The sequence below is a fragment of the Eretmochelys imbricata genome, chromosome 13, assembly GCF_965152235.1.
Source record: "Eretmochelys imbricata isolate rEreImb1 chromosome 13, rEreImb1.hap1, whole genome shotgun sequence".
NCBI classification, from domain to species: Eukaryota; Metazoa; Chordata; order Testudines; family Cheloniidae; genus Eretmochelys; species Eretmochelys imbricata.
Window position 1 is genome coordinate 42,269,640 of NC_135584.1, and position 18,849 is coordinate 42,288,488.

The 18,849-nt window shown below is 43.1% G+C and overlaps 1 protein-coding gene and 1 gene segment (V, D, J or C); one reads left to right on the forward strand and one right to left on the reverse strand.

Moving 5' to 3' along the window:
• The first annotated feature begins 14,260 nt into the window (after positions 1-14,260).
• LOC144273285 (olfactory receptor 6X1-like) lies at positions 14,261-15,920 on the forward strand. Its single transcript, XM_077831766.1, has 2 exons — positions 14,261-15,142; positions 15,864-15,920. The coding sequence occupies exons 1-2, from the start codon at positions 14,261-14,263 to the stop codon at positions 15,918-15,920; spliced, it is 939 nt and encodes a 312-aa protein (XP_077687892.1).
• A 2,133-nt stretch (positions 15,921-18,053) lies between these two features.
• LOC144273286 (immunoglobulin heavy variable 1-69-2-like) lies at positions 18,054-18,455 on the reverse strand. The segment is given in 1 exon segment: positions 18,054-18,455. A coding segment is annotated over 1 exon segment (402 nt).
• Between the last annotated feature and the right edge of the window lie 394 nt (positions 18,456-18,849).

Here is an 18,849-nt window from a genome sequence, read left to right on the forward strand (position 1 = left end):
CGAATGTCAGATTTCAGACCTTCATCATTTCCATCAGTAGCTGCAGAAGATTAGTCACAGTATGGAGGTTTCTCAGATACAGAATGAATTGCCAGAGAGAGATTCTTCATCTGCAGTTCCTGCTGGTTCGCAGACATTCCTGGGATATGAAAGACACCGGGTCAACTCCCAGTTTCAAATCAGGCCATATAGTGTTTGGAATCTGTATCTCCCATGTTCCAAGACATTATCCAAACCATAGGCCTCTAGGTTCAGAGCTGGTTTGTCTCTAGAATTGACTAATAACACTACCCTGAACAGAGAAACTCTTTCATAATTCATGTCCAAATGTCTAGGTTTTATTCTGATGCAGAATGAGAACACATTTCCCACCATCTCCCCTCCCACCTTTTCATTGCCATTGTACCAGGTTAACTGAACATTTCAGACTCAAAATTTTACATTGCTTTTCTGATTCACCAGTAGTAATAAATTCTGTGAGAAAAAAATATTTTCACACTTAAAGATAGAACACAAATAATTAATCCCCAAAAAGGAAGCACTGAAATAAAAACACCTTAGGCATTGGCTTGGTTTTGCTGCTTAAAATTAAATGTTCTCCCCTCACTCCTACAGGACACATTTTGGCTGATGAATCTTGTGGAAATCCTTCTTTCTTGTTCGGGTGGAAATGTCCCTCTTCAGCCCCCATTGCCTCCTAGAGTCACACTAGGCATGGGGGTCAGAATTCACTGACATAAAATAATATCCTCTACTGAGTGAAGCACACAGCTCCCTGAACCAAATTGCCCCATAGTGATGTTCTTGGGATTGGGATCTGTGCTGAATCGGAGAGGGAAGCAACCTCTCCTGAGTCCTGCTCCCTGTTCTTTGCAGCACAGCACAACCTAAAACTATCCCCTGACACTTGTAGAATCCTAGAAGTGTAGGCCTGGAAGGGACCTTGAGAGGTTGTCTAGTCCAGCTCCCAGCGCTGAGGCAGAGCCACATAAACCTAGGCCATCCGTCACAGGCGTTGGTCCAACTGTTCTTTAAAACCTCCAGTGACAGGGATTCCAGACCCACCCTTGGAAGCCAATTCTAGAATTTAACTACCATTGTAATTGAAATGTTTTTTCCTAATACCTCACCTGTATCACCCTTTCTGAAAATTAAGCCCATTACTTCTTGTCCTACCTTTAGGAGACATAGAGAAGAATTCATCAAGGTCCTTTTCATAACAGCCCTTAACAGATTGGAAGACTGTTATAAGGTGCACCCCACTCTCCTTTTCTCAAGACAAAGCATACCCATTTTAAAATGTCTCCCCTCATAGGTTAGGATTTCTCAACCTTTTATCACTTTTGTTGCTCTCCTCTGGACTGTTTCCATTTTATCCACCTCTCTCCTAACATGTGGTAGCCAGAACTGGACACAGTACTCCAGCTGAGGCCTCACCAGTGCAAGTAGAGTGGGACAATTACCTCCCATTTCTTAGATACAACATTCCCGTTATTACACCCTAGAATGATGATATCCTTTTTAGCAACTGCATCACATTATTGACTCATATCCGGTTTGTGATTCACTATTAGCCCGATACTTTTTAACACTTCTATCCCCTAGCCAGTTATTACCCATTTCATAATTGTGCATTTGATTTTTCCTTCCTAAAGGAAGTACTTTGCACTAGTCTTCATTGAATTTCATCTTGTTGAATTCAGACCAGTTTTCTCATTTGTCTAGGTCATTTTGAATTCTAATCCTGTCCTCCAAAGTACTTGCAAAACATCAAAGCTTGGTGCCATGTGCAAATTTTACAGACACACTTTCTACTCCATTATACAAGTCAGTGAAATTAATTAACTGTACCAGCCCCAGGGCTGACCCCTTCAGGACTCCCTAGATACTCCCTCCCAGTCTGTCAGTGAATCATGGATAACTACTCCTTTTTGTATAAGGTCATTCAACCACTTCTGCATGTATCTTACAATAATTTCATCTCAACCCCATTTCCTTAGGTTGCTTATGATAATGTCATATGGGGCTGTGTCAAAAGCCTTACTACAATCTAGAGATTTCCTGTCTACTGCTTCTCCTCTATCTACAGGACCACTAAACCTGTCAGAGAAGGAAATTAAGTTGGTTTGACAAGATATGTTCTTGATAAATCCATGCTGGTTACTTTTTTTTACACTAGTGTCATCTCGGTGTATGCGTCGAACTTAGGCTGACTGGTCTACAATTCTATGGGTTTGCTTCATTCTCTTTTTTAAAGAAATATGATAGTTGCCCTTTTCTAGTACTCTGGGAGACTGCACCTAACTTCCTTAGTCTTTTTGTACATGTTTGGATGAAAATCTATTCTCTGTTCTTGGCCTCTAAACTAATACTGGTAGCAGACCTCAATTAGAACAATATTCTAACTTGCTGTTTGATTTGCTAAAGTGTATGTCATTCTGGCCCATCTCAATACCAAGAGAATCATGCTGGAAATTATGCAACACAAATACAGATGCTCATAAATAGAAGTGGATGACTTTTGTGGCTGAAACTCTTTTTGGTCTAAAACGGTGATTTAGCAACATGTTCAGGTTTTACAAATTCATGCTGGTTTCAGTGAAGTGTAATAGTCGTGTAGTTTTTTTTGAAAAAAGAAACACAAAAGGTTTTATTGCAGCATTTTCCACATGAAATGTTTGTTTTTCAGTGCAAGGCAACCTTTTCCCTTTCAAAATTCCCTTTTCTTTTGTTTAAAAAAAATAGAAAACATTTTAATAGGGTCAATATTAAAAGTTAAACATTTCAATTTTATCATTTCACCCAAAATAAATGTGTGGGGTTTTTATCTTTTGTATTCACCGAACTGTTTATTCATTAGTTTCAAATTGAAACATTTGATTTGATTTTTTTTTCAATTGCCAGCTGTCTGAAAAAGTCATTATTCACACAATTACACTCCCAAATAAACACTACATTGCCATTCCACCTACACTCTGTTTATTTTAGAACATGATCAATAGAAAGATTTTCAAAAAGGGCAAAGAACTTCATGCAAGATGAAGAGTAATATTTTTCAGTTTCCTTTCACAGCATAAAGAACAGGAGTACTTGTGGCACCTTAGAGACTAACCAATTTATTTGAGCATGAGCTTTCGTGAGCTACAGCTCACTTCATCGGATGCATACCGTGGAAACTGCAGCAGACATTATACACACAGAGATCATGAAACAATACCTCCTCCCACCCCACTGTTCTGCTGGTAATAGCTTATCTAAAGTGATCATCAAGTTGGGCCATTTCCAGCACAAATCCAGGTTTTCTCACCCTCCGCCCCCCCCCCCCCACACAAACTCACTCTCCTGCTGGTAATAGCCCATCCAAAGTGACAACTCTCATCACAATGTGTATGATAAACAAGGTGGGCCATTTCCTGATATGTGGAATCATGTGGGCACAGTTGGCAATGGGATATGTGGGCACAGTTGGCAATGGGCTTTGTTGCAAGGATAAGTTCCTGGGTTAGTGGTTCTGTTGTGTGGTATGTGGTTGTTGGTGAGTATTTGCTTCAGGTTGCGGGGTTGTCTGTAGGCAAGGACTGGCCTGTCTCCCAAGATTTGTGAGAGTGTTGGGTCATCCTTCAGGATAGGTTGTAGATCCTTGATGATGCATTGGAGGGGTTTTAGTTGGGGGCTGAAGGTGACGGCTAGTGGCGTTCTGTTATTTTCTTTGTTAGGCCTGTCCTGTAGTAGGTGACTTCTGGGAACTCTTCTGGCTCTATCAATCTGTTTCTTCACTTCCGCAGGTGGGTATTGTAGTTGTAAGAAAGCTTGACAGAGATCTTGTAGGTGTTTGTCTCTGTCTGAGGGGTTGGAGCAAATGCGGTTGTATCGCAGAGCTTGGCTGTAGACGATGGATCGTGTGGTGTGGTCAGGGTGAAAGCTGGAGGCATGTAGGTAGGAATAGAGGTCAGTAGGTTTCCGGTATAGGGTGGTGTTTATGTGACCATTGTTTATTAGCACTGTAGTGTCCAGGAAGTGGATCTCTTGTGTGGACTGGACCAGGCTGAGGTTGATGGTGGGATGGAAGTTGTTGAAATCATGGTGGAATTCCTCAAGGGCTTCTTTTCCATGGGTCCAGATGATGAAGATGTCATCAATATAGCTCAAGTAGAGTAGGGGCTTTAGGGGACCAGAGCTGAGGAAGCGTTGTTCTAAATCAGCCATAAAAATGTTGGCATACTGTGGGGCCATGCGGGTACCCATAGCAGTGCCGCTGATCTGAAGGTATACATTGTCCCCAAATGTAAAATAGTTATGGGTAAGGACAAAGTCACAAAGTTCAGCCACCAGGTTAGCCGTGACATTATCGGGGATAGTGTTCCTGACGGCTTGTAGTCCATCTTTGTGTGGAATGATGGTGTAGAGGGCTTCTACATCCATAGTGGCCAGGATGGTGTTATCAGGAAGATCACCGATGGATTGTAGTTTCCTCAGGAAGTCAGTGGTGTCTCGAAGGTAGCTGGGAGTGCTGGTAGCATAGGGCCTGAGGAGGGAGTCTACATAGCCAGACAATCCTGCTGTCAGGGTGCCAATGCCTGAGATGATGGGGCGCCCAGGGTTTCCAGGTTTATGGATCTTAGGTAGTAGATAGAATATCCCAGGTCGGCGTTCCAGGGGTGTGTCTGTGAGGATTTGATCTTGTGCTTTTTCAGGAAGTTTCTTGAGCAAATGCTGTAGTTGCTTTTGGTAACTCTCAGTGGGATCAGAGGGTAATGGCTTGTAGAAAGTGGTGTTGGAGAGCTGCCGAGCAGCCTCTTGTTCATATTCCGACCTATTCATGATGAAAACAGCACCTCCTTTGTCAGCCTTTTGGATTATGATGTCAGAGTTGTTTCTGAGGCTGTGGATGGCATTGTGTTCTGCACGGCTGAGGTTATGGGGCAAGTGATGCTGCTTTTCCACAATTTCAGCCCGTGCACGTCGGCGGAAGCACTCTATGTAGAAGTCCAGTCTGCTGTCTCGACCTTCAGGAGGAGTCCACCTAGAATCCTTCTTTTTGTAGTGTTGGTAGGGAGGCCTCTGTGGATTAGTATGTTGTTCAGAGGTGTGTTGGAAATATTCCTTGAGTCGGAGATGTTGAAAATAGGATTCTAGGTCACCACAGAACTGTATCATGTTCGTGGGGGTGGAGGGGCAGAAGGAGAGGCCCCGAGATAGAACAGTTGCTTCTGCTGGGCTGAGAGTATAGTTGGATAGGTTAACAATATTGCTGGGTGGGTTGAGGGAACCATTGCTGTGGCCCCTTGTAGCATGTAGTAGTTTAGAAAGTTTAGTGTCCTTTTTCTTTTGTAGAGAAGCAAAGTGTGCGTTGTAAATGGCTTGTCTAGTTTTAGTAAAATCCAGCCACGAGGAAGTTTGTGTGGAAGGTTGTTTTTTATGAGAGTATCCATTTTTGAGAGCTCATTCTTAATCTTTCCCTGTTTGCAGTAGAGGATGTTGATCAGGTGGTTCCGCAGTTTCTTTGAGAGCGTGTGGCACAAGCTGTCAGCATAGTCTGTGTGGTATGTAGATTGTAATGGATTTTTTACCTTCAGTCCTTTTGGTACAATGTCCATCTGTTTGCATTTGGAAACAAATCCTTGCAACAAAGCCCGTTGCCAACTGTGCCCACATATCTATTCAGGGGACACCGTCACAGGGCCTAATAACATCGGCCACACTATCAGAGGCTCGTTCACCTGCACATCCACCAATGTGATTTATGCCATCATGTGCCAGCAATGCCCCTCTGCCATGTACATTGGTCAAACTGGACAGTCTCTACGTAAAAGAATAAATGGACACAAATCAGATGTCAAGAATTATAACATTCATAAACCAGTCGGAGAACACTTCAATCTCTCTGGTCACGCAATCACAGACATGAAAGTCGCTATCTTAAAACAAAAAAACTTCAAATCCAGACTCCAGCGAGAAACTGCTGAATTGGAATTCATTTGCAAATTGGATACTATTAATTTAGGCTTAAATAGAGACGGGGAGTGGCTAAGTCATTATGCAAGGTAGCCTATTTCCCCTTGTTTTTTCCTACCCCCCCACAAACGTTCTGGTTAAACTTGGATTTAAACTTGGAGAGTGGTCAGTTTGGATGAGCTATTGCCAGCAGGAGAGTGAGTTTGTGTGTGTGTGTGTGTCCCCGGGGGAAAAAAACGGGGGGGGGGGAGAAAGCCTGGAATTGTGCTGGAAATGGCTCACCTGGATTACCATGCACATTGTAGGGAGAGTGGTCACTTTGGATGAGCTATTACCAGCAGGAGAGTGAGTTTGTGTGTGTATGGGGGTGGGGGGGGGGGGAGAAAACCTGGATTTGTGCTGGAAATGGCCCACCTTGATTATCATGCACATTGTAGGGAGAGTGGTCACTTTGGATAAGCTATTACCAGCAGGAGAGTGAGTTTGTGTGTGTGGTTTTTGGGAGGGGAGTGAGGGGGTGAGAGAACCTGGATTTGTGCAGGAAATGGCCCAACTTGTTTATCATACACATTGTGAAGAGAGTTGTCACTTTGGATGGGCTATCACCAGCAGGAGAGTGAGTTGGGGGGGGGGGGGGCGGAGAGTGAGAAAACCTGGATTTGTGCTGGAAATGGCCCATCTTGATGATCACTTTAGATAAGCTATTACCAGCAGGACAGTGGGATGGGAGGAGGTATTGTTTCATGATCTCTGTGTATATAATGTCTGCTGCAGTTTCCACGGTATGCATCCGATGAAGTGAGCTGTAGCTCACGAAAGCTCATGCTCAAATAAATTGGTTAGTCTCTTAGGTGCCACAAGTACTCCTTTTCTTTTTGCGAATACAGACTAACACGGCTGTTACTCTGAAACCTTTCACAGCATGATTCCAAACCTTGATGGAAATAATCATGAAAAAGGTGAAAAGCTGGGAAATTCCAAAAAGCTGAATTCATCACCCAGTTCTGCCTTGACAGTTCATAGTATGATTTTCAAAGATCCCTAAGGGATGTGAGCACCTAAATCCCATGGAAAGATCATGGGAGCTCTGCATCTAACTGCTTTAGTCTTCTAAAAAATCTTAGCATTAAAGATGACCATTTTTGTGTTCAATTTGATCACGCATGTCAGGTTGTCCTAGGAGATTGCTTGCCTCTGGTAATTTCCTACTGTTGTTGCAAGACCTCAGATGAAAACATCGCACTTTCAAAACCTTATGTATAGAGTGGATGAAGGCAAAGACTTTCTCCAGCTGCACAGAGAAGGAGAAATTCTAAGAGAGCAACAGAGACAGAGAGAGAGATTTTCAGAGAAAGAGAGAGAGAGGTGTTTTCTTTTGCTTTTCTAAATGACAGCATCCAGTGCTCAGCCATCTGGAAAGGTAAAGATATGAAACTATGGTATGGCTATTCCTATGCTTGTCCCATGGTTCGTAAATTCGTAGATTAAAGGGCTAGAAGAGAACATTGTGATCATCTAGGCTGGTCTTCTTTAGAACACAGTCCATAGAAATTCCTGGTAAAATTCCCTAGAGCAGATCTTTTAGATAAACACATTCAATCTTGATTTAAAAATGGTCAGTGATGGAGACTCCACCATAACCCAGGGCCAGAAGAGACCACTGTGATGAGTATGTTGTAAAAAAAAAAAAAAGAAAAATCTCAAAAGAATCTAAACTGCTGCATGCTCAGACTCAGAGGCTTGGGCTCCTGGATGCCTGGCTTGGAATTTTTTTGTTTATTTAAAGGGTTATCAGTTGTCTCCAGAGGACAGGGGCAGCTGGATCAAAGAAATTATTCAGGGAGCTGGACCCTGATCAAGAAGGGAATCGCTGCCACACGCTGGTAAAATCTGGCTTCACTAGTGGTGTGAAAATAGAAGGTGACCGAATTCTATGTCTAGATTTCTGTTTGATCAGGTTAAATACAAGTTTACCGGTTTTTCAAACACAGAACTCAGAGACACAGTTTGTCAGTGGGATTTGAAATGACCTGCAGGGAACTTGAAATGGAATTATGAAAAAACCACATCCTTTATTTACCTGCAAGGGTCAGGAGAGGAACAGTAAGGTGTAAAAGGGCTGTGGTACCAAATCTGGGACGCTGGTGTTGAAAAAGTGTGTTCCCAGGGAGCAGCAGGTTGTAGAAACAAGTTAGGAGATTAACAGAAGAGTTATTAGTCAAAATCCTATGTCATATGCTAGGGACAGAGTCAGAAGATTACAAGCTTCCATCAAGTTTTAATATCCAAGAATCTGTGAAAATGGCATGCTATTATTTTCACTGTTACTTTTTCCACAGACAAGGCTGACGCTGGACGTGGAGGAAAGGAATGAAACGGCTGTGTCTGTGTTCATCCTACTGGGATTTTCAGGCCTTGGTAAGAAACTGAAAATTTGCTCTTCCTGGTTCTTCTCCTCACCTACCTGATCACAGTAATGGGGAATGTGGTCATCATTTTCATAGTGTGGGTGGACTGCTGACTCCACTCTCCCATGTACGTTTTCATCGCCAATTTGTCCTTCTTGGAAATCTGGTTCACCTCAGTCACGAGCCCTAAGCTGATACTGAACCTTCTGTCAGTCAGCAAAACCATTTAATTCCACGGCTGCATGGCCCAGACCTTCTTCTATTTCACCTTGGGTGCAACAGAGTTCTGTCTCCTACTGGTCATGTCCTTTTTTTGATCTCAAGTGGAGTCCTGAGTTCATTATGTTTAACCATGTTGTCTTATGTAATCACCTTCTTCTCTATTCCGTGACTCCCAATGGCCACAGGCAGACAGAAAGGTTTTGCAACCCGTGCCTCTCATCTTACAGCTTTAGCAGTTGTCTATGGAAGCTGCATTGTTTTGTACACCCTTTATTCAGGCAATTCCTCTTTGGATCTTAACAAAGGGGTGGCTCTGCTGAACACTGTACTGTACCCTTTCCTCGACCCCTGCATCTACAGGCTCAGAAACAAGACTGTGAGGCTCGCTCTGAGAGAAGCCTTTAGTCAGAGCTCAGCAAAGTTTTCCCCAAACTATGACATGCTTCTGGATAGACACAATCAAAGCAGGCAAAAGATAATGAATGGGCATGAGTCAATCTGCTAATGTTTAGCCCAATTATGTGTAATGATTCTTTCTCCATCTGTATGCTCTCTAAATAAACGATCAGTGCATTCTGTTTTTCATGGAAATAATTAGAATAATGAAGTCTTTCTTCAAAGTGCTAAGCTGTCTGACAATTGAGATCAATGCACATCATAGCACAAACAAATCATTGATAGTAGCAGAGCGAGCTTCCTTCAGGACTCGGGTACCATATCTATGTCAGGCTCTAATTTTGTCTGCATCACTGTAGTTTCTGAGCCTTCACAAGATCCTAGAAAAGCATTGTCCATATGTGTTCACACAGCTAGAGAACTGAGGCAAAGGATAGATGTAACGAATGGCCCAAGGTCTGAAAAAAAGCCGGCAGCTGAGCTAGGGTTTGCAGTCAGGCTTCCTGAGTCCAAGCCTTGCTCACCAACCCAATACCCCGATCTGTAGAGGAAAACACTCACGAGTCTCCTATCTCAGGTCAGATTTCAGTCTTGCATCATTTCTCTCAGTGGATGTAGAATGTTAGTCAGGAAATGGAGGTTTCTTGGGTACGGAAGAAATCAACAGATTCTTCAACTGCAGATCCTGCTGGTCAGGGACATGCATGGGCCATGGAAGACTCCAGTTCAACTCCCAGCTTCAAATCAGGCCAAATAGTGGAACTATTTGGAACCCGCATCTCCCGTGTACCAGGACATGATCCTAACTGTTGGGCTCTTGGGGAAGAGCAAATCTCTCTCTAGAATTGATGAATACTACCCTTGAACAGAGTCACTGTTTCATTCTGATGCGGAAGGAAAACACATTTTCAAACCATGAAATGTAATTCTCGATTTCCAACCAGAGTCTCTCTCTCCCCTCCCCCATTGCCATGGAACCAGATTGTCTAAGCATTTCAGACACTAATTTTTACAGTGCTTTTCTATTTCACCTCTAGCCATAAGTATTGAGAGAGAAAAAAACTTTCCCCTTTACAGAAATAATTAACCCCTCAAAAGCAGGAGATGAAATAAAAGAAAATTGGGTGTAGACTTTGCTTTTGCTGTTTAAAGTGAAATATTCTCTGACCACTCCCCCCCGGGTATCAGAAAATACTTTGAAGGGTGAACCTTCCTGAAGTCATTTTCTCTTGCGAGACGAAGAGGCCCCTGCTGTCCAGCACTTCCCAGCACCACTCAGGGGCATCGAGAGCCGCGTAGACCCAAAGAAAATAGCATCGTCTATTGAGTCAGGCACGCTGCTCCCTGAAGCACAGTGTGTCTTGGCGATGTTCATGGGTACTGGGGCCAGTGCTGATTCAGAGAGGAAAGTACCCCATTCTAGGCCCCGAAACCTGCTTTTTGCAGCACATCACAACCTAGCATTTCACCCTCGTGTTAATAAAAAACAAGACATGTGGGGCTTGAAGGAACATCGGGAGGTCATATAACCCAGCTGCCTGTGCTGGGGCACAAAGGAACAGACCATCCCACTTGTATATTTGTCCAACCAGTTATGAAGCCTCTAATGATGGGGATTCCACAACCTTCCTTCAGAAACCTATTTTCATGCGGAACTACACTTGCCATCAGAATTTTTTCCTAATATCTAACCTAAATCTCCCTCACTGCAGATTAAGCCCATTGCTTCTTGTCCTGCTTCTATGAACATGGAGAACAAACTTGTAGGTTTTGAAAATTCATGTTGGTTTCATTTAAGTGTATTAGCCAATGTTTTTTGGAAAAAATCAAAAGGTTTCATTGCAGCATTTTCCACATGAAATCTTTCAGGGTTTGAGTGCAAAGCAACAATTCGTTTCAAAATATCCTTCACTCTTATTAAAAAAAAATACAAAACATTTTAACAGTCACAGTTAAAAACAGTACATTTCAATTTTGTCCTTGAACCAAAAGTAAGCCCGCCTATTTTTATGTTTTGCCTTCACCAAACCTTTTTTCACTCATTTTTGGTTCCACATGAAACTATTTTTCATTTTAAAGTGCTAGCTGACTGAAAGACACAGTTACACTCTCAAACAAACACCACCTTGCCATTCTACCTACAATCTTTATCTTAGAACATGATCAATAGAAAGGTTTGCAAAAGGGGTAAAGAACTTTATGAGTGGTTAAGAGTGATAGTTTCCATTTCCTTTCACAGCATCAATCCAAACTTTGATGGAAACTATAACTGAAAAAATATCAAAATATGTGAAACTCAAAAAAGCTGAACGAATCATCCAGTTCTGCCTTATCTGTTTATGGTAGGATTTCAAAGATTCTTAAGAGATTTGAGCACCTAAATCCCATGGAAAGATCATATGAGCTCTGCACCTCACTCCCTTAAGCTTTTTGAAAACTTAGCCTTAAAGATGACCATTTCTGTGTTCAGTTTGAGCATGCATCTCACGTTGTCCTAGGAGATTTCTTGCCTCTGGTAATTTCCCATTGGTGTTGAGAGTCTTCAGATGAAATCATAGCACTTTCAAAAGCTTATTTATAGAGTGGGTGAAAGCAAAGACTTTTCTTCAGATGCACAGAAAAGGAGAGATGCTGAGAGAGCAACAGAGACAGAGAGAAACTCAGAGAAAGAGATTCGTATTTTCTGTTTCATTTCTGAATGAGAGCATCCATTGCTCGGCCAGTCTGGAAAGGTAAAGATATAAGAGCATGGTATGGCTATTCCTGTGCTTTGTTCCATGGTTCATAAATTCATAGCTTAGAAGGCCAGAAAGTACCATTGAGATTATCTGGTCTGTCCTTCTGTATGATACAGGCCATGGAACTTCCCAGTAAAAATTCCTAGAGCAGACTCCACCACAACCCTCAGTAAGTTCTTCCAACTGTTAATTATCTTCAGTCTTAAAAATTTACACTGTGTTTCCAGTCTCAAATTCCTCTAGCTTCTACCTTCATCCAATGGGTCTTGTTATACCTGTCTCTGCTAGGTGGATGAGCCCATTTACTCCCAAAATAGGTGCTTCAGACTGTAATCAAATCATCCCTTAAACGTCTCTTTTTTTAAGCTAGGTAGAATGACTTCCTTGAGTCAATCATTGTAAGGTTTGTTTCAATCAGTCTTCAGCTACTGCATTTCTCATGTCAGGATGGTAGCAAAGGGGTATAAAAGAAGAATTTAGCAAGGTGAACTATAGAATATAGCAGTGAAATTCAATCTATTTAGCTTATTGAAGAAAAGGTTCCGAGATGACTTGATCATGGGTTCAATTGCCTACGTGGGGAAGAGATTTCTTACCGTTGATGACTTCTTAGCCTAGCAGAAACTGAAGATAGACAAATTCAAACAGGAAGTAAGGTGCACATTTTTAAGGGTGAGAATTATTAACAATTGGGATAATGTATGTAGGGATGTGGTGTATATTCTGTTGCATGGAGCCTTTACATTGAGTTTAAAGTTCTTTCTTCAAGATATCCTCTACTTAATCACAAATTGTGGGCTGAATGGAGGAATTACTAGATACAGTTTAGGTTAAAACTTCCCCAAGGCACAAAGTCTTTGCCCTTGGATTAGTTAAACACTGCCACCACCAAGTGATTTAACAAACAATCAGGGAAAGGACCACTTGGAGTTCTTATTTCCCCAAAATTACCCCTCTCCCCAAGCCTTTACACCCCCTTTCCTGGGGAGGCTTGAGAATAAACAAGATGAGCAGAGACCAGCCTTGGATTTTTAAGACCCAAAAAACCCAGTCAGATTCTTAAAAAACAGAAGAACAAAAAAAGATAAGAGAACAACTCTGTAAGAATTGCAGAATGCAAGATAATCTTACAGGGTAATCAGATTAAAAACATAGAGAATCTCTCCAGGCAAAACCTTAAGTTACAAAAAGACACAAAAAACAGGAATACACATTTCCTCCAGCACAGCAAATTTCACAAGCCAAAACAAAGAAAACCTAACACATTTTCTAGCTAGATTACTTACTAACTTTTCAAGAGTTGGAGGGCTTGCATCCTTGATCTGTTCCCGGCAAAGGTATCACACAGACAGACAAAAGCCTTTCCCTCCCCCTCCAGATCTGAAAGTATCTTGTCCCCTCATTGGTCATTTTGGGTCAGGTGCCAGCCAGGTTACCTGAGCTTCTTAACCCTTTACAGGTAAAAGGACTTTGCCTCTGGCCAGGAGGGATTTTATAGCACTGTATACAGAAAGGTGGTTACCCTTCCCTTTAAACAGAGTCTAGGGACACCATCCCTGCCCATCTTGGCTAATAGCCATTGATGGACCTATCCTCCATGAATTTATGACACACCTTTATATTTATGACACACCTTTTGTGGTTAGGCGAGCACTTAGGATGTTGTAGACTTAAGTTCAAGTCCCTGCACCAATGGCTGTTTAATTTGTTATATAAATTGGAAGAGCTTCAACAGGAAATATTAAGAACACCCTACCCCCATCAGGCAGTACGCCATTGTCCTGTGGTTACCCAGGAAGAGGAAGACTTAAGTTCAAATCTCTCTTCCAAAGCAGATTTTAACATGGGTCTGTTACATCCCAGGTGAGTGTTTCTCCCCTGAGCTAAAGGACACTTGGGGAATCTTACTCTGGTATTTATAATTTGGGCATCTCCTGGTCACCTTATCTAGGCCAAGGTTTCCAAAGCAGCCTAAGAGATTTATGCACACTAACCTCTTTGAATTAAGGTGTTTTACTCCCTTAGGCTTGTTTGAAAAATCCAGCCCTAGCAACTAGGTATTTTTCACCAGACAAAAGCAGTCAGGCTTCAGGGAACCCTCCCACTCCCTTCCACCTCCCCCCCCCACCCCCGCACTGCATTCCTGAAGGCCACTTTCACCTCTTTGTTTCTTATCATGTAAAGCAAAGGGTTCAGGATGGGGCTCAAGACTGAATTTATCCCGGACACCACGTTGTTCACAGGAACACCTTCTTTAGCTGTTGTGAATCTCGCCCAAAATGTTTTGCATCTAACAAAATACTTTCTTTGATCCAAACAGGAATTTTTGACAACTTTTTTAATTCTCCACTAATTCCAAAAAGGTTCAGATTTGGTCCAAATCAATTTTTGCCTCCCCTGATTCTCCCTGATTCTTTGGAACCACCACTGAATTGAACCCCCACCTCCAAATGACTGCGCCTTTTGCTGTTCCTGTGAGTCATAACCCAAAGAAGGAAGGAAACAGAGACCTGATGTGCAAGAAGAATACTACAACAGTGAATGAGTTCATTCTCTGGGGGCTTCCCTGTTGGTCACAGTTTTCAGATTGTGTTCTTCTTGGTCATTTTACTCATGTATATCCTGACCATCATAGGAAATGGCCTTATGGTGATGATCGTGAGGACCAGTCACAAGCTGTACACCCCAATGTACTTTTTTCTGAGCAACCTCTCATTCCTGGAGATCTGGTACACCGCCACGGTGCCCAAAATGCTGGAGACCTTTGTAGAAGTTGAGACAAAAATTTGCGTGTACTGCTGCCTCGTTCAGGCTTTCTTCCATTTCTTCATGGGCAGCACGGAGTTCTTCATCCTGGCTGTGATGTCCTTCAACCACTATTTGACCATATGCAAACTCTTGCTATACGCCACAATCATGACCATCAGGGTCTGCCTCCAGCTGTCCATAGGGGCTTGGTTCGGGGGCTTCATGGCTATATTATTCCAAACTATTCTGGTCTTCCAGCTGCCCACATGTGACTCCAACATTATTAACTATTTCTGCTGTGACATTGGGCTGATCTTAAAAATAACCTTCACTGATACCTGCCTCATTGAGTTGCTGGGTTTCCTGGCTGCGATCACAGCTATTTTCAGTTCCTTGATGTTCACCATGGTATCCTACATCTATATAATATCCACCATCATCCGCATCCCCTCCGCAACAGGGTGCCAGAAGGTATTTTCTACTTGTGCTTCCCAGCTGACTGTAGTCTCGCTACTCTACAGGGCTGTTATGTTTATGTACCTGAGGCCCAGTGTGCATTCCTCATTCAGTCTCTACAAAGTGGTGTCAGTGCTAAATACTGCCTTCACCCCCTTGCTGAACCCTTTTATTTACGCAATAAGGAACAAGAAGGTGAAGGCGGCCTTCTGGAATGCGGTGAGCAAGCAAATGGGTTTCCTGAAGCCTGGCTGCTTTTCTATGGTGGAAAAAAAAACCCTAGTTGCTAGGAATGGAATTTTCAAAGAAGCCTAAGGGAATTAAGCACATTAATTCAAAGGGATTAGCATGCATAAATCTCTTAGGCTGCTTTGAAAATCCCAGCCTACATGAGGTGACCAGGAGATACCCAAGTTATAAATACCAGAATAAGATTGACTTGCTCTTCAGAGGGCCAGCAAATATTAATCAAACCAATGCATCCCCCTACACAACCAGTGCTGAGGATTTAAGTGAGACAAAGAACCGTACAGCTCAGAGGGGCAACACAAGGCCTGTGTATCACAGTCATCAGCAGGAGTTTAACCCGCAACGCTAAAAGACTGAGCTTTTGCTACTGCCTTACCTGAGAGCTGTTATCATCTTAGGTTGACTAACCACTAGCATGGGATAAACATGAGAGCTGGTCGGGAATTTTTCAATTAAACATTTTTTTTTATTGGGGAATGTCAATTCATCAAAAGCAAAATATTCTGTGAAAACACATTTGTTCCAATGAAACTTTCCCAGGAAGGTTTCTGACATCAGAAGTTCTCCCAAGCCAATGGCTCACTCATTTAAGGCACATCAGTTTCATAGCTAACAGTACACAGGGGAGTGATGGGGCCAGCGTCATGTCGACCTGCCTTTGAATGCCCTAACCGAATGGACCCTTTTGTAGATGGGTAAACCAGACGTGGCCTTTCACTATGAGATCAAGCGAGACTCAACCCCATGACCTTCAGGAGTGCAGTCAAACAGACTCAGTGCATGTCCAGGCTGGAATTTCTGAAAGCAAGCCCACACTTTTCAGCTTGGAAAAGAAATAACTGAGGAGGGATATGACTGAGGTCTATAAAATCATGAGTGGTGTGGAGAAAGTAAATAAGGAAGTGCTATTTACTCCTTCTCATAACACAAGAACTAGGGGTCACCAAATGAAATTAATAGGCAGCAGGTGTAAAACAAACAAAAGGAAGTATTTCTTCACACAACGCACAGTCAACCTGTGGAACTCCTTGCCAGAGGATGTTGTGAAGGTCAAGACTATAACAGAGTTCAAAAAAGAACTAGATAAATTCATGGAGGATAGGTCCATCAATGGCTATTAGCCAAGATGGGCAGGGATGGTGTCCCTAGACTCTGTTTCCCAGAGTCTGGAAGTGAGTGGCAGGGGATGGATCACTTGATGATTACCTGTTCTGTTCATTCCCTCTGAGGCACCTGGGATTGGCCACTGTCATACTCGGTTAGAGGGACCTTTGGTCTGACCCAGTATGGCCATTCTTATGTTCAAATGTTCTTACAGAATAGCCATTAGCCTGGTGATTAGGGTACTTACCTGCAATATGGAAGATCTTAATTCAGATCAGGGACTTGAAGCTGGAGTTCCCAAATTCCAGGTGACTGCCAAACCTACCAGACTTTAGAGTCAGTCTTTTTCTCTCTGTCCCAATGAATATTTGATTATTCACACAAAGTGGAACAGCTCCATCTACCTCAAAGGATTAAGTATTTCATAGACCTTGTGCTGGCCCTGTATGTCAAGGGGAATTTCATCCTTGGAACTATATTTATGTCAGTAACTTGGGTGTATTTTTCAGTGAAATCGCCAGTGTTATGGTGAGGAAGCTACTGAAACCTTCCTGGTGGCCCCCATTACATTGCTCAGTCATGATTTTTGTTTATTTGTTTTTAATTGGGGGATTGGGGTAGACACAAGTCCTAGGTTTGCTCGCAGCTTGCTAGACTCAGAAGCCCATTATGCATCTTCTGGTACCTGCACAGCACTCCAGCTACGCTTCCTGGAGGGAGCAGTTGCCCTTTCATGGTAATACCCCTCCAGGAAGGTCACTGAGGTTTGAAACAAGGACTATCATCAGCTCTAAAACCAGGCATCTAGTGGGTGGCTGTTTTAGCAGGCAGCTGTCGCAGACGCTCAGGTGACGTCTACACTGAGGGCGGCCCATGGGGGACAGGCACTGCGTGTGTAGCGACCTGCCGCAGTACAAGGCCGGCTGTGTCTAGATTTGCCACACCACAGTGTCAGGCCCTGGCGGTGAGGAGGCAGCGGGACACGACACTACCAGTCGCAGTGTAGAGGTGGACGGCACTGCCCGGGTGTGCGGAGAGCCTGCGTAGGGTATATGCCCTGGGGGGCGAAGGCATGGGGGCACTTTCTTCTTCTCTGCCTGCCAAAGCTGGGCCTCACCATCTACGCGGCTGCTTAAACCTCTGCTAGCCGGCCATGCAGTGTGAGTCTGCCGCACGCTGCCGTAAGGGGAGACGTACGCTTCGGCTGAGATTTTCAAAGCTGCGAAAGGGGATTTGGACACCCAATTTCTAGTAAATTAATCAAATCTATCTATCTATCTATCTATCCATGCACGCCCTCTATCTATCTATCTATCCCCATGCACCCCTCTTTCTCTCTGTTGTATCTGAATTCTTCCCACGTGACTTTAAACAAAATTCTCTCTTTCTCTTCTCTAATTCCTGGAATAACTTCAGATTTTTCACTTTTTCTCTCTTCTCTAAAGCTGTCTCTTCCTATACATAGCCATTGATAGAATACAGAGACATAGTCTGTATTACTGTTTGTTAGTCATTGAATACGTGTATAATTGCTTTGTTGGTATTCCCTTGCAATGCTTGTAATCCTAAATTTCTTAATCATTATTAAAAAACAATCAAACGATGGGACAAGCCCATGAATTAATATAAACCCAACTAAAATGTATCTGTGTCTATGGGATGAGTCTACGCTGCACCCTAGTGGGGAAGGAATAGACATGACCCAACTAGATTTTCATATGTCAGATGTATTTGAAGTTGTGCTTCCCTCACGCTGAGAGTTTTTGCAGGGCTAGAACTAGGTGTCTCTCACTGTGTGTCTAGCACAGTAGTACACAGCCGTGTCTTCCGCTCTCAGGCTGCGGAGCTGCAGATACACGGTGCTGATGGAGTTTTCTGTCGAGATGGTGACTCTGTTTTTCATGGAGTCGGCATAGCTAGTAGCACCATCTTCAGGGTCAATTCTTCCAACCCAAACCAGTCCTTTCCCAGGAGTCTGCCTGATCCAATACATATAGTAGGCGGTGAGAGTGAAGCCTGAGGTTTTACAGGATATTTTCACAGACTCTCCGGGCTTCTTCATTTCTGCCCCAGATTGGACCAGCTGGACCTCCGACTGGACACCTGTAGGGAAGGCATATAATGAATATTGGAACACCAGATTTATCCCCATTATTCCAGCATCCTCTGAATCCCCCATGTTCTCAGATTACCTGGATATGCTGCCATTAAGCAAAGATAAATTAAAATACGCCTCATATTTATTATCCTCTGTAGCCAAACCAAACACCGATATTCTGAGCAGTAAAAGCAAGTCACAGCCTCGCTGTTTCGATGTGGTTATTCTAGAGGGGAAAAGAGGTTGGCTCTTTAAACAGGAAACTCCCCACAGACTTTGCATAAATACTCATCGCCTTCAGAAGCAGAGGGGGATAAAAAGCAGCAAGACACTTGGGCCCAGTTTCTGATCATCGCGCTCATGTGGGGGAGTTGCTCACCACTCCAGTGGAACCTTTGCGGACAATGAGTTAGGCTTTTATTTTAGGCACAACCCTGAAAGGATCTGCACTAGCCCAGGGCTAACCCTGGGAGGT

Bases quoted from the DNA above. Each gene is read 5' to 3' on its own strand.
- LOC144273285 (XM_077831766.1), top strand. From the start codon at position 14,261: ATGAGTTCATTCTCTGGGGGCTTCCCTGTTGGTCACAGTTTTCAGATT. The intron at 15,143-15,863 runs GTGAGCAAGCAA...ACCCTTTTGTAG, and splicing joins AGGCGGCCTTCTGGAATGCG to ATGGGTAAACCAGACGTGGC.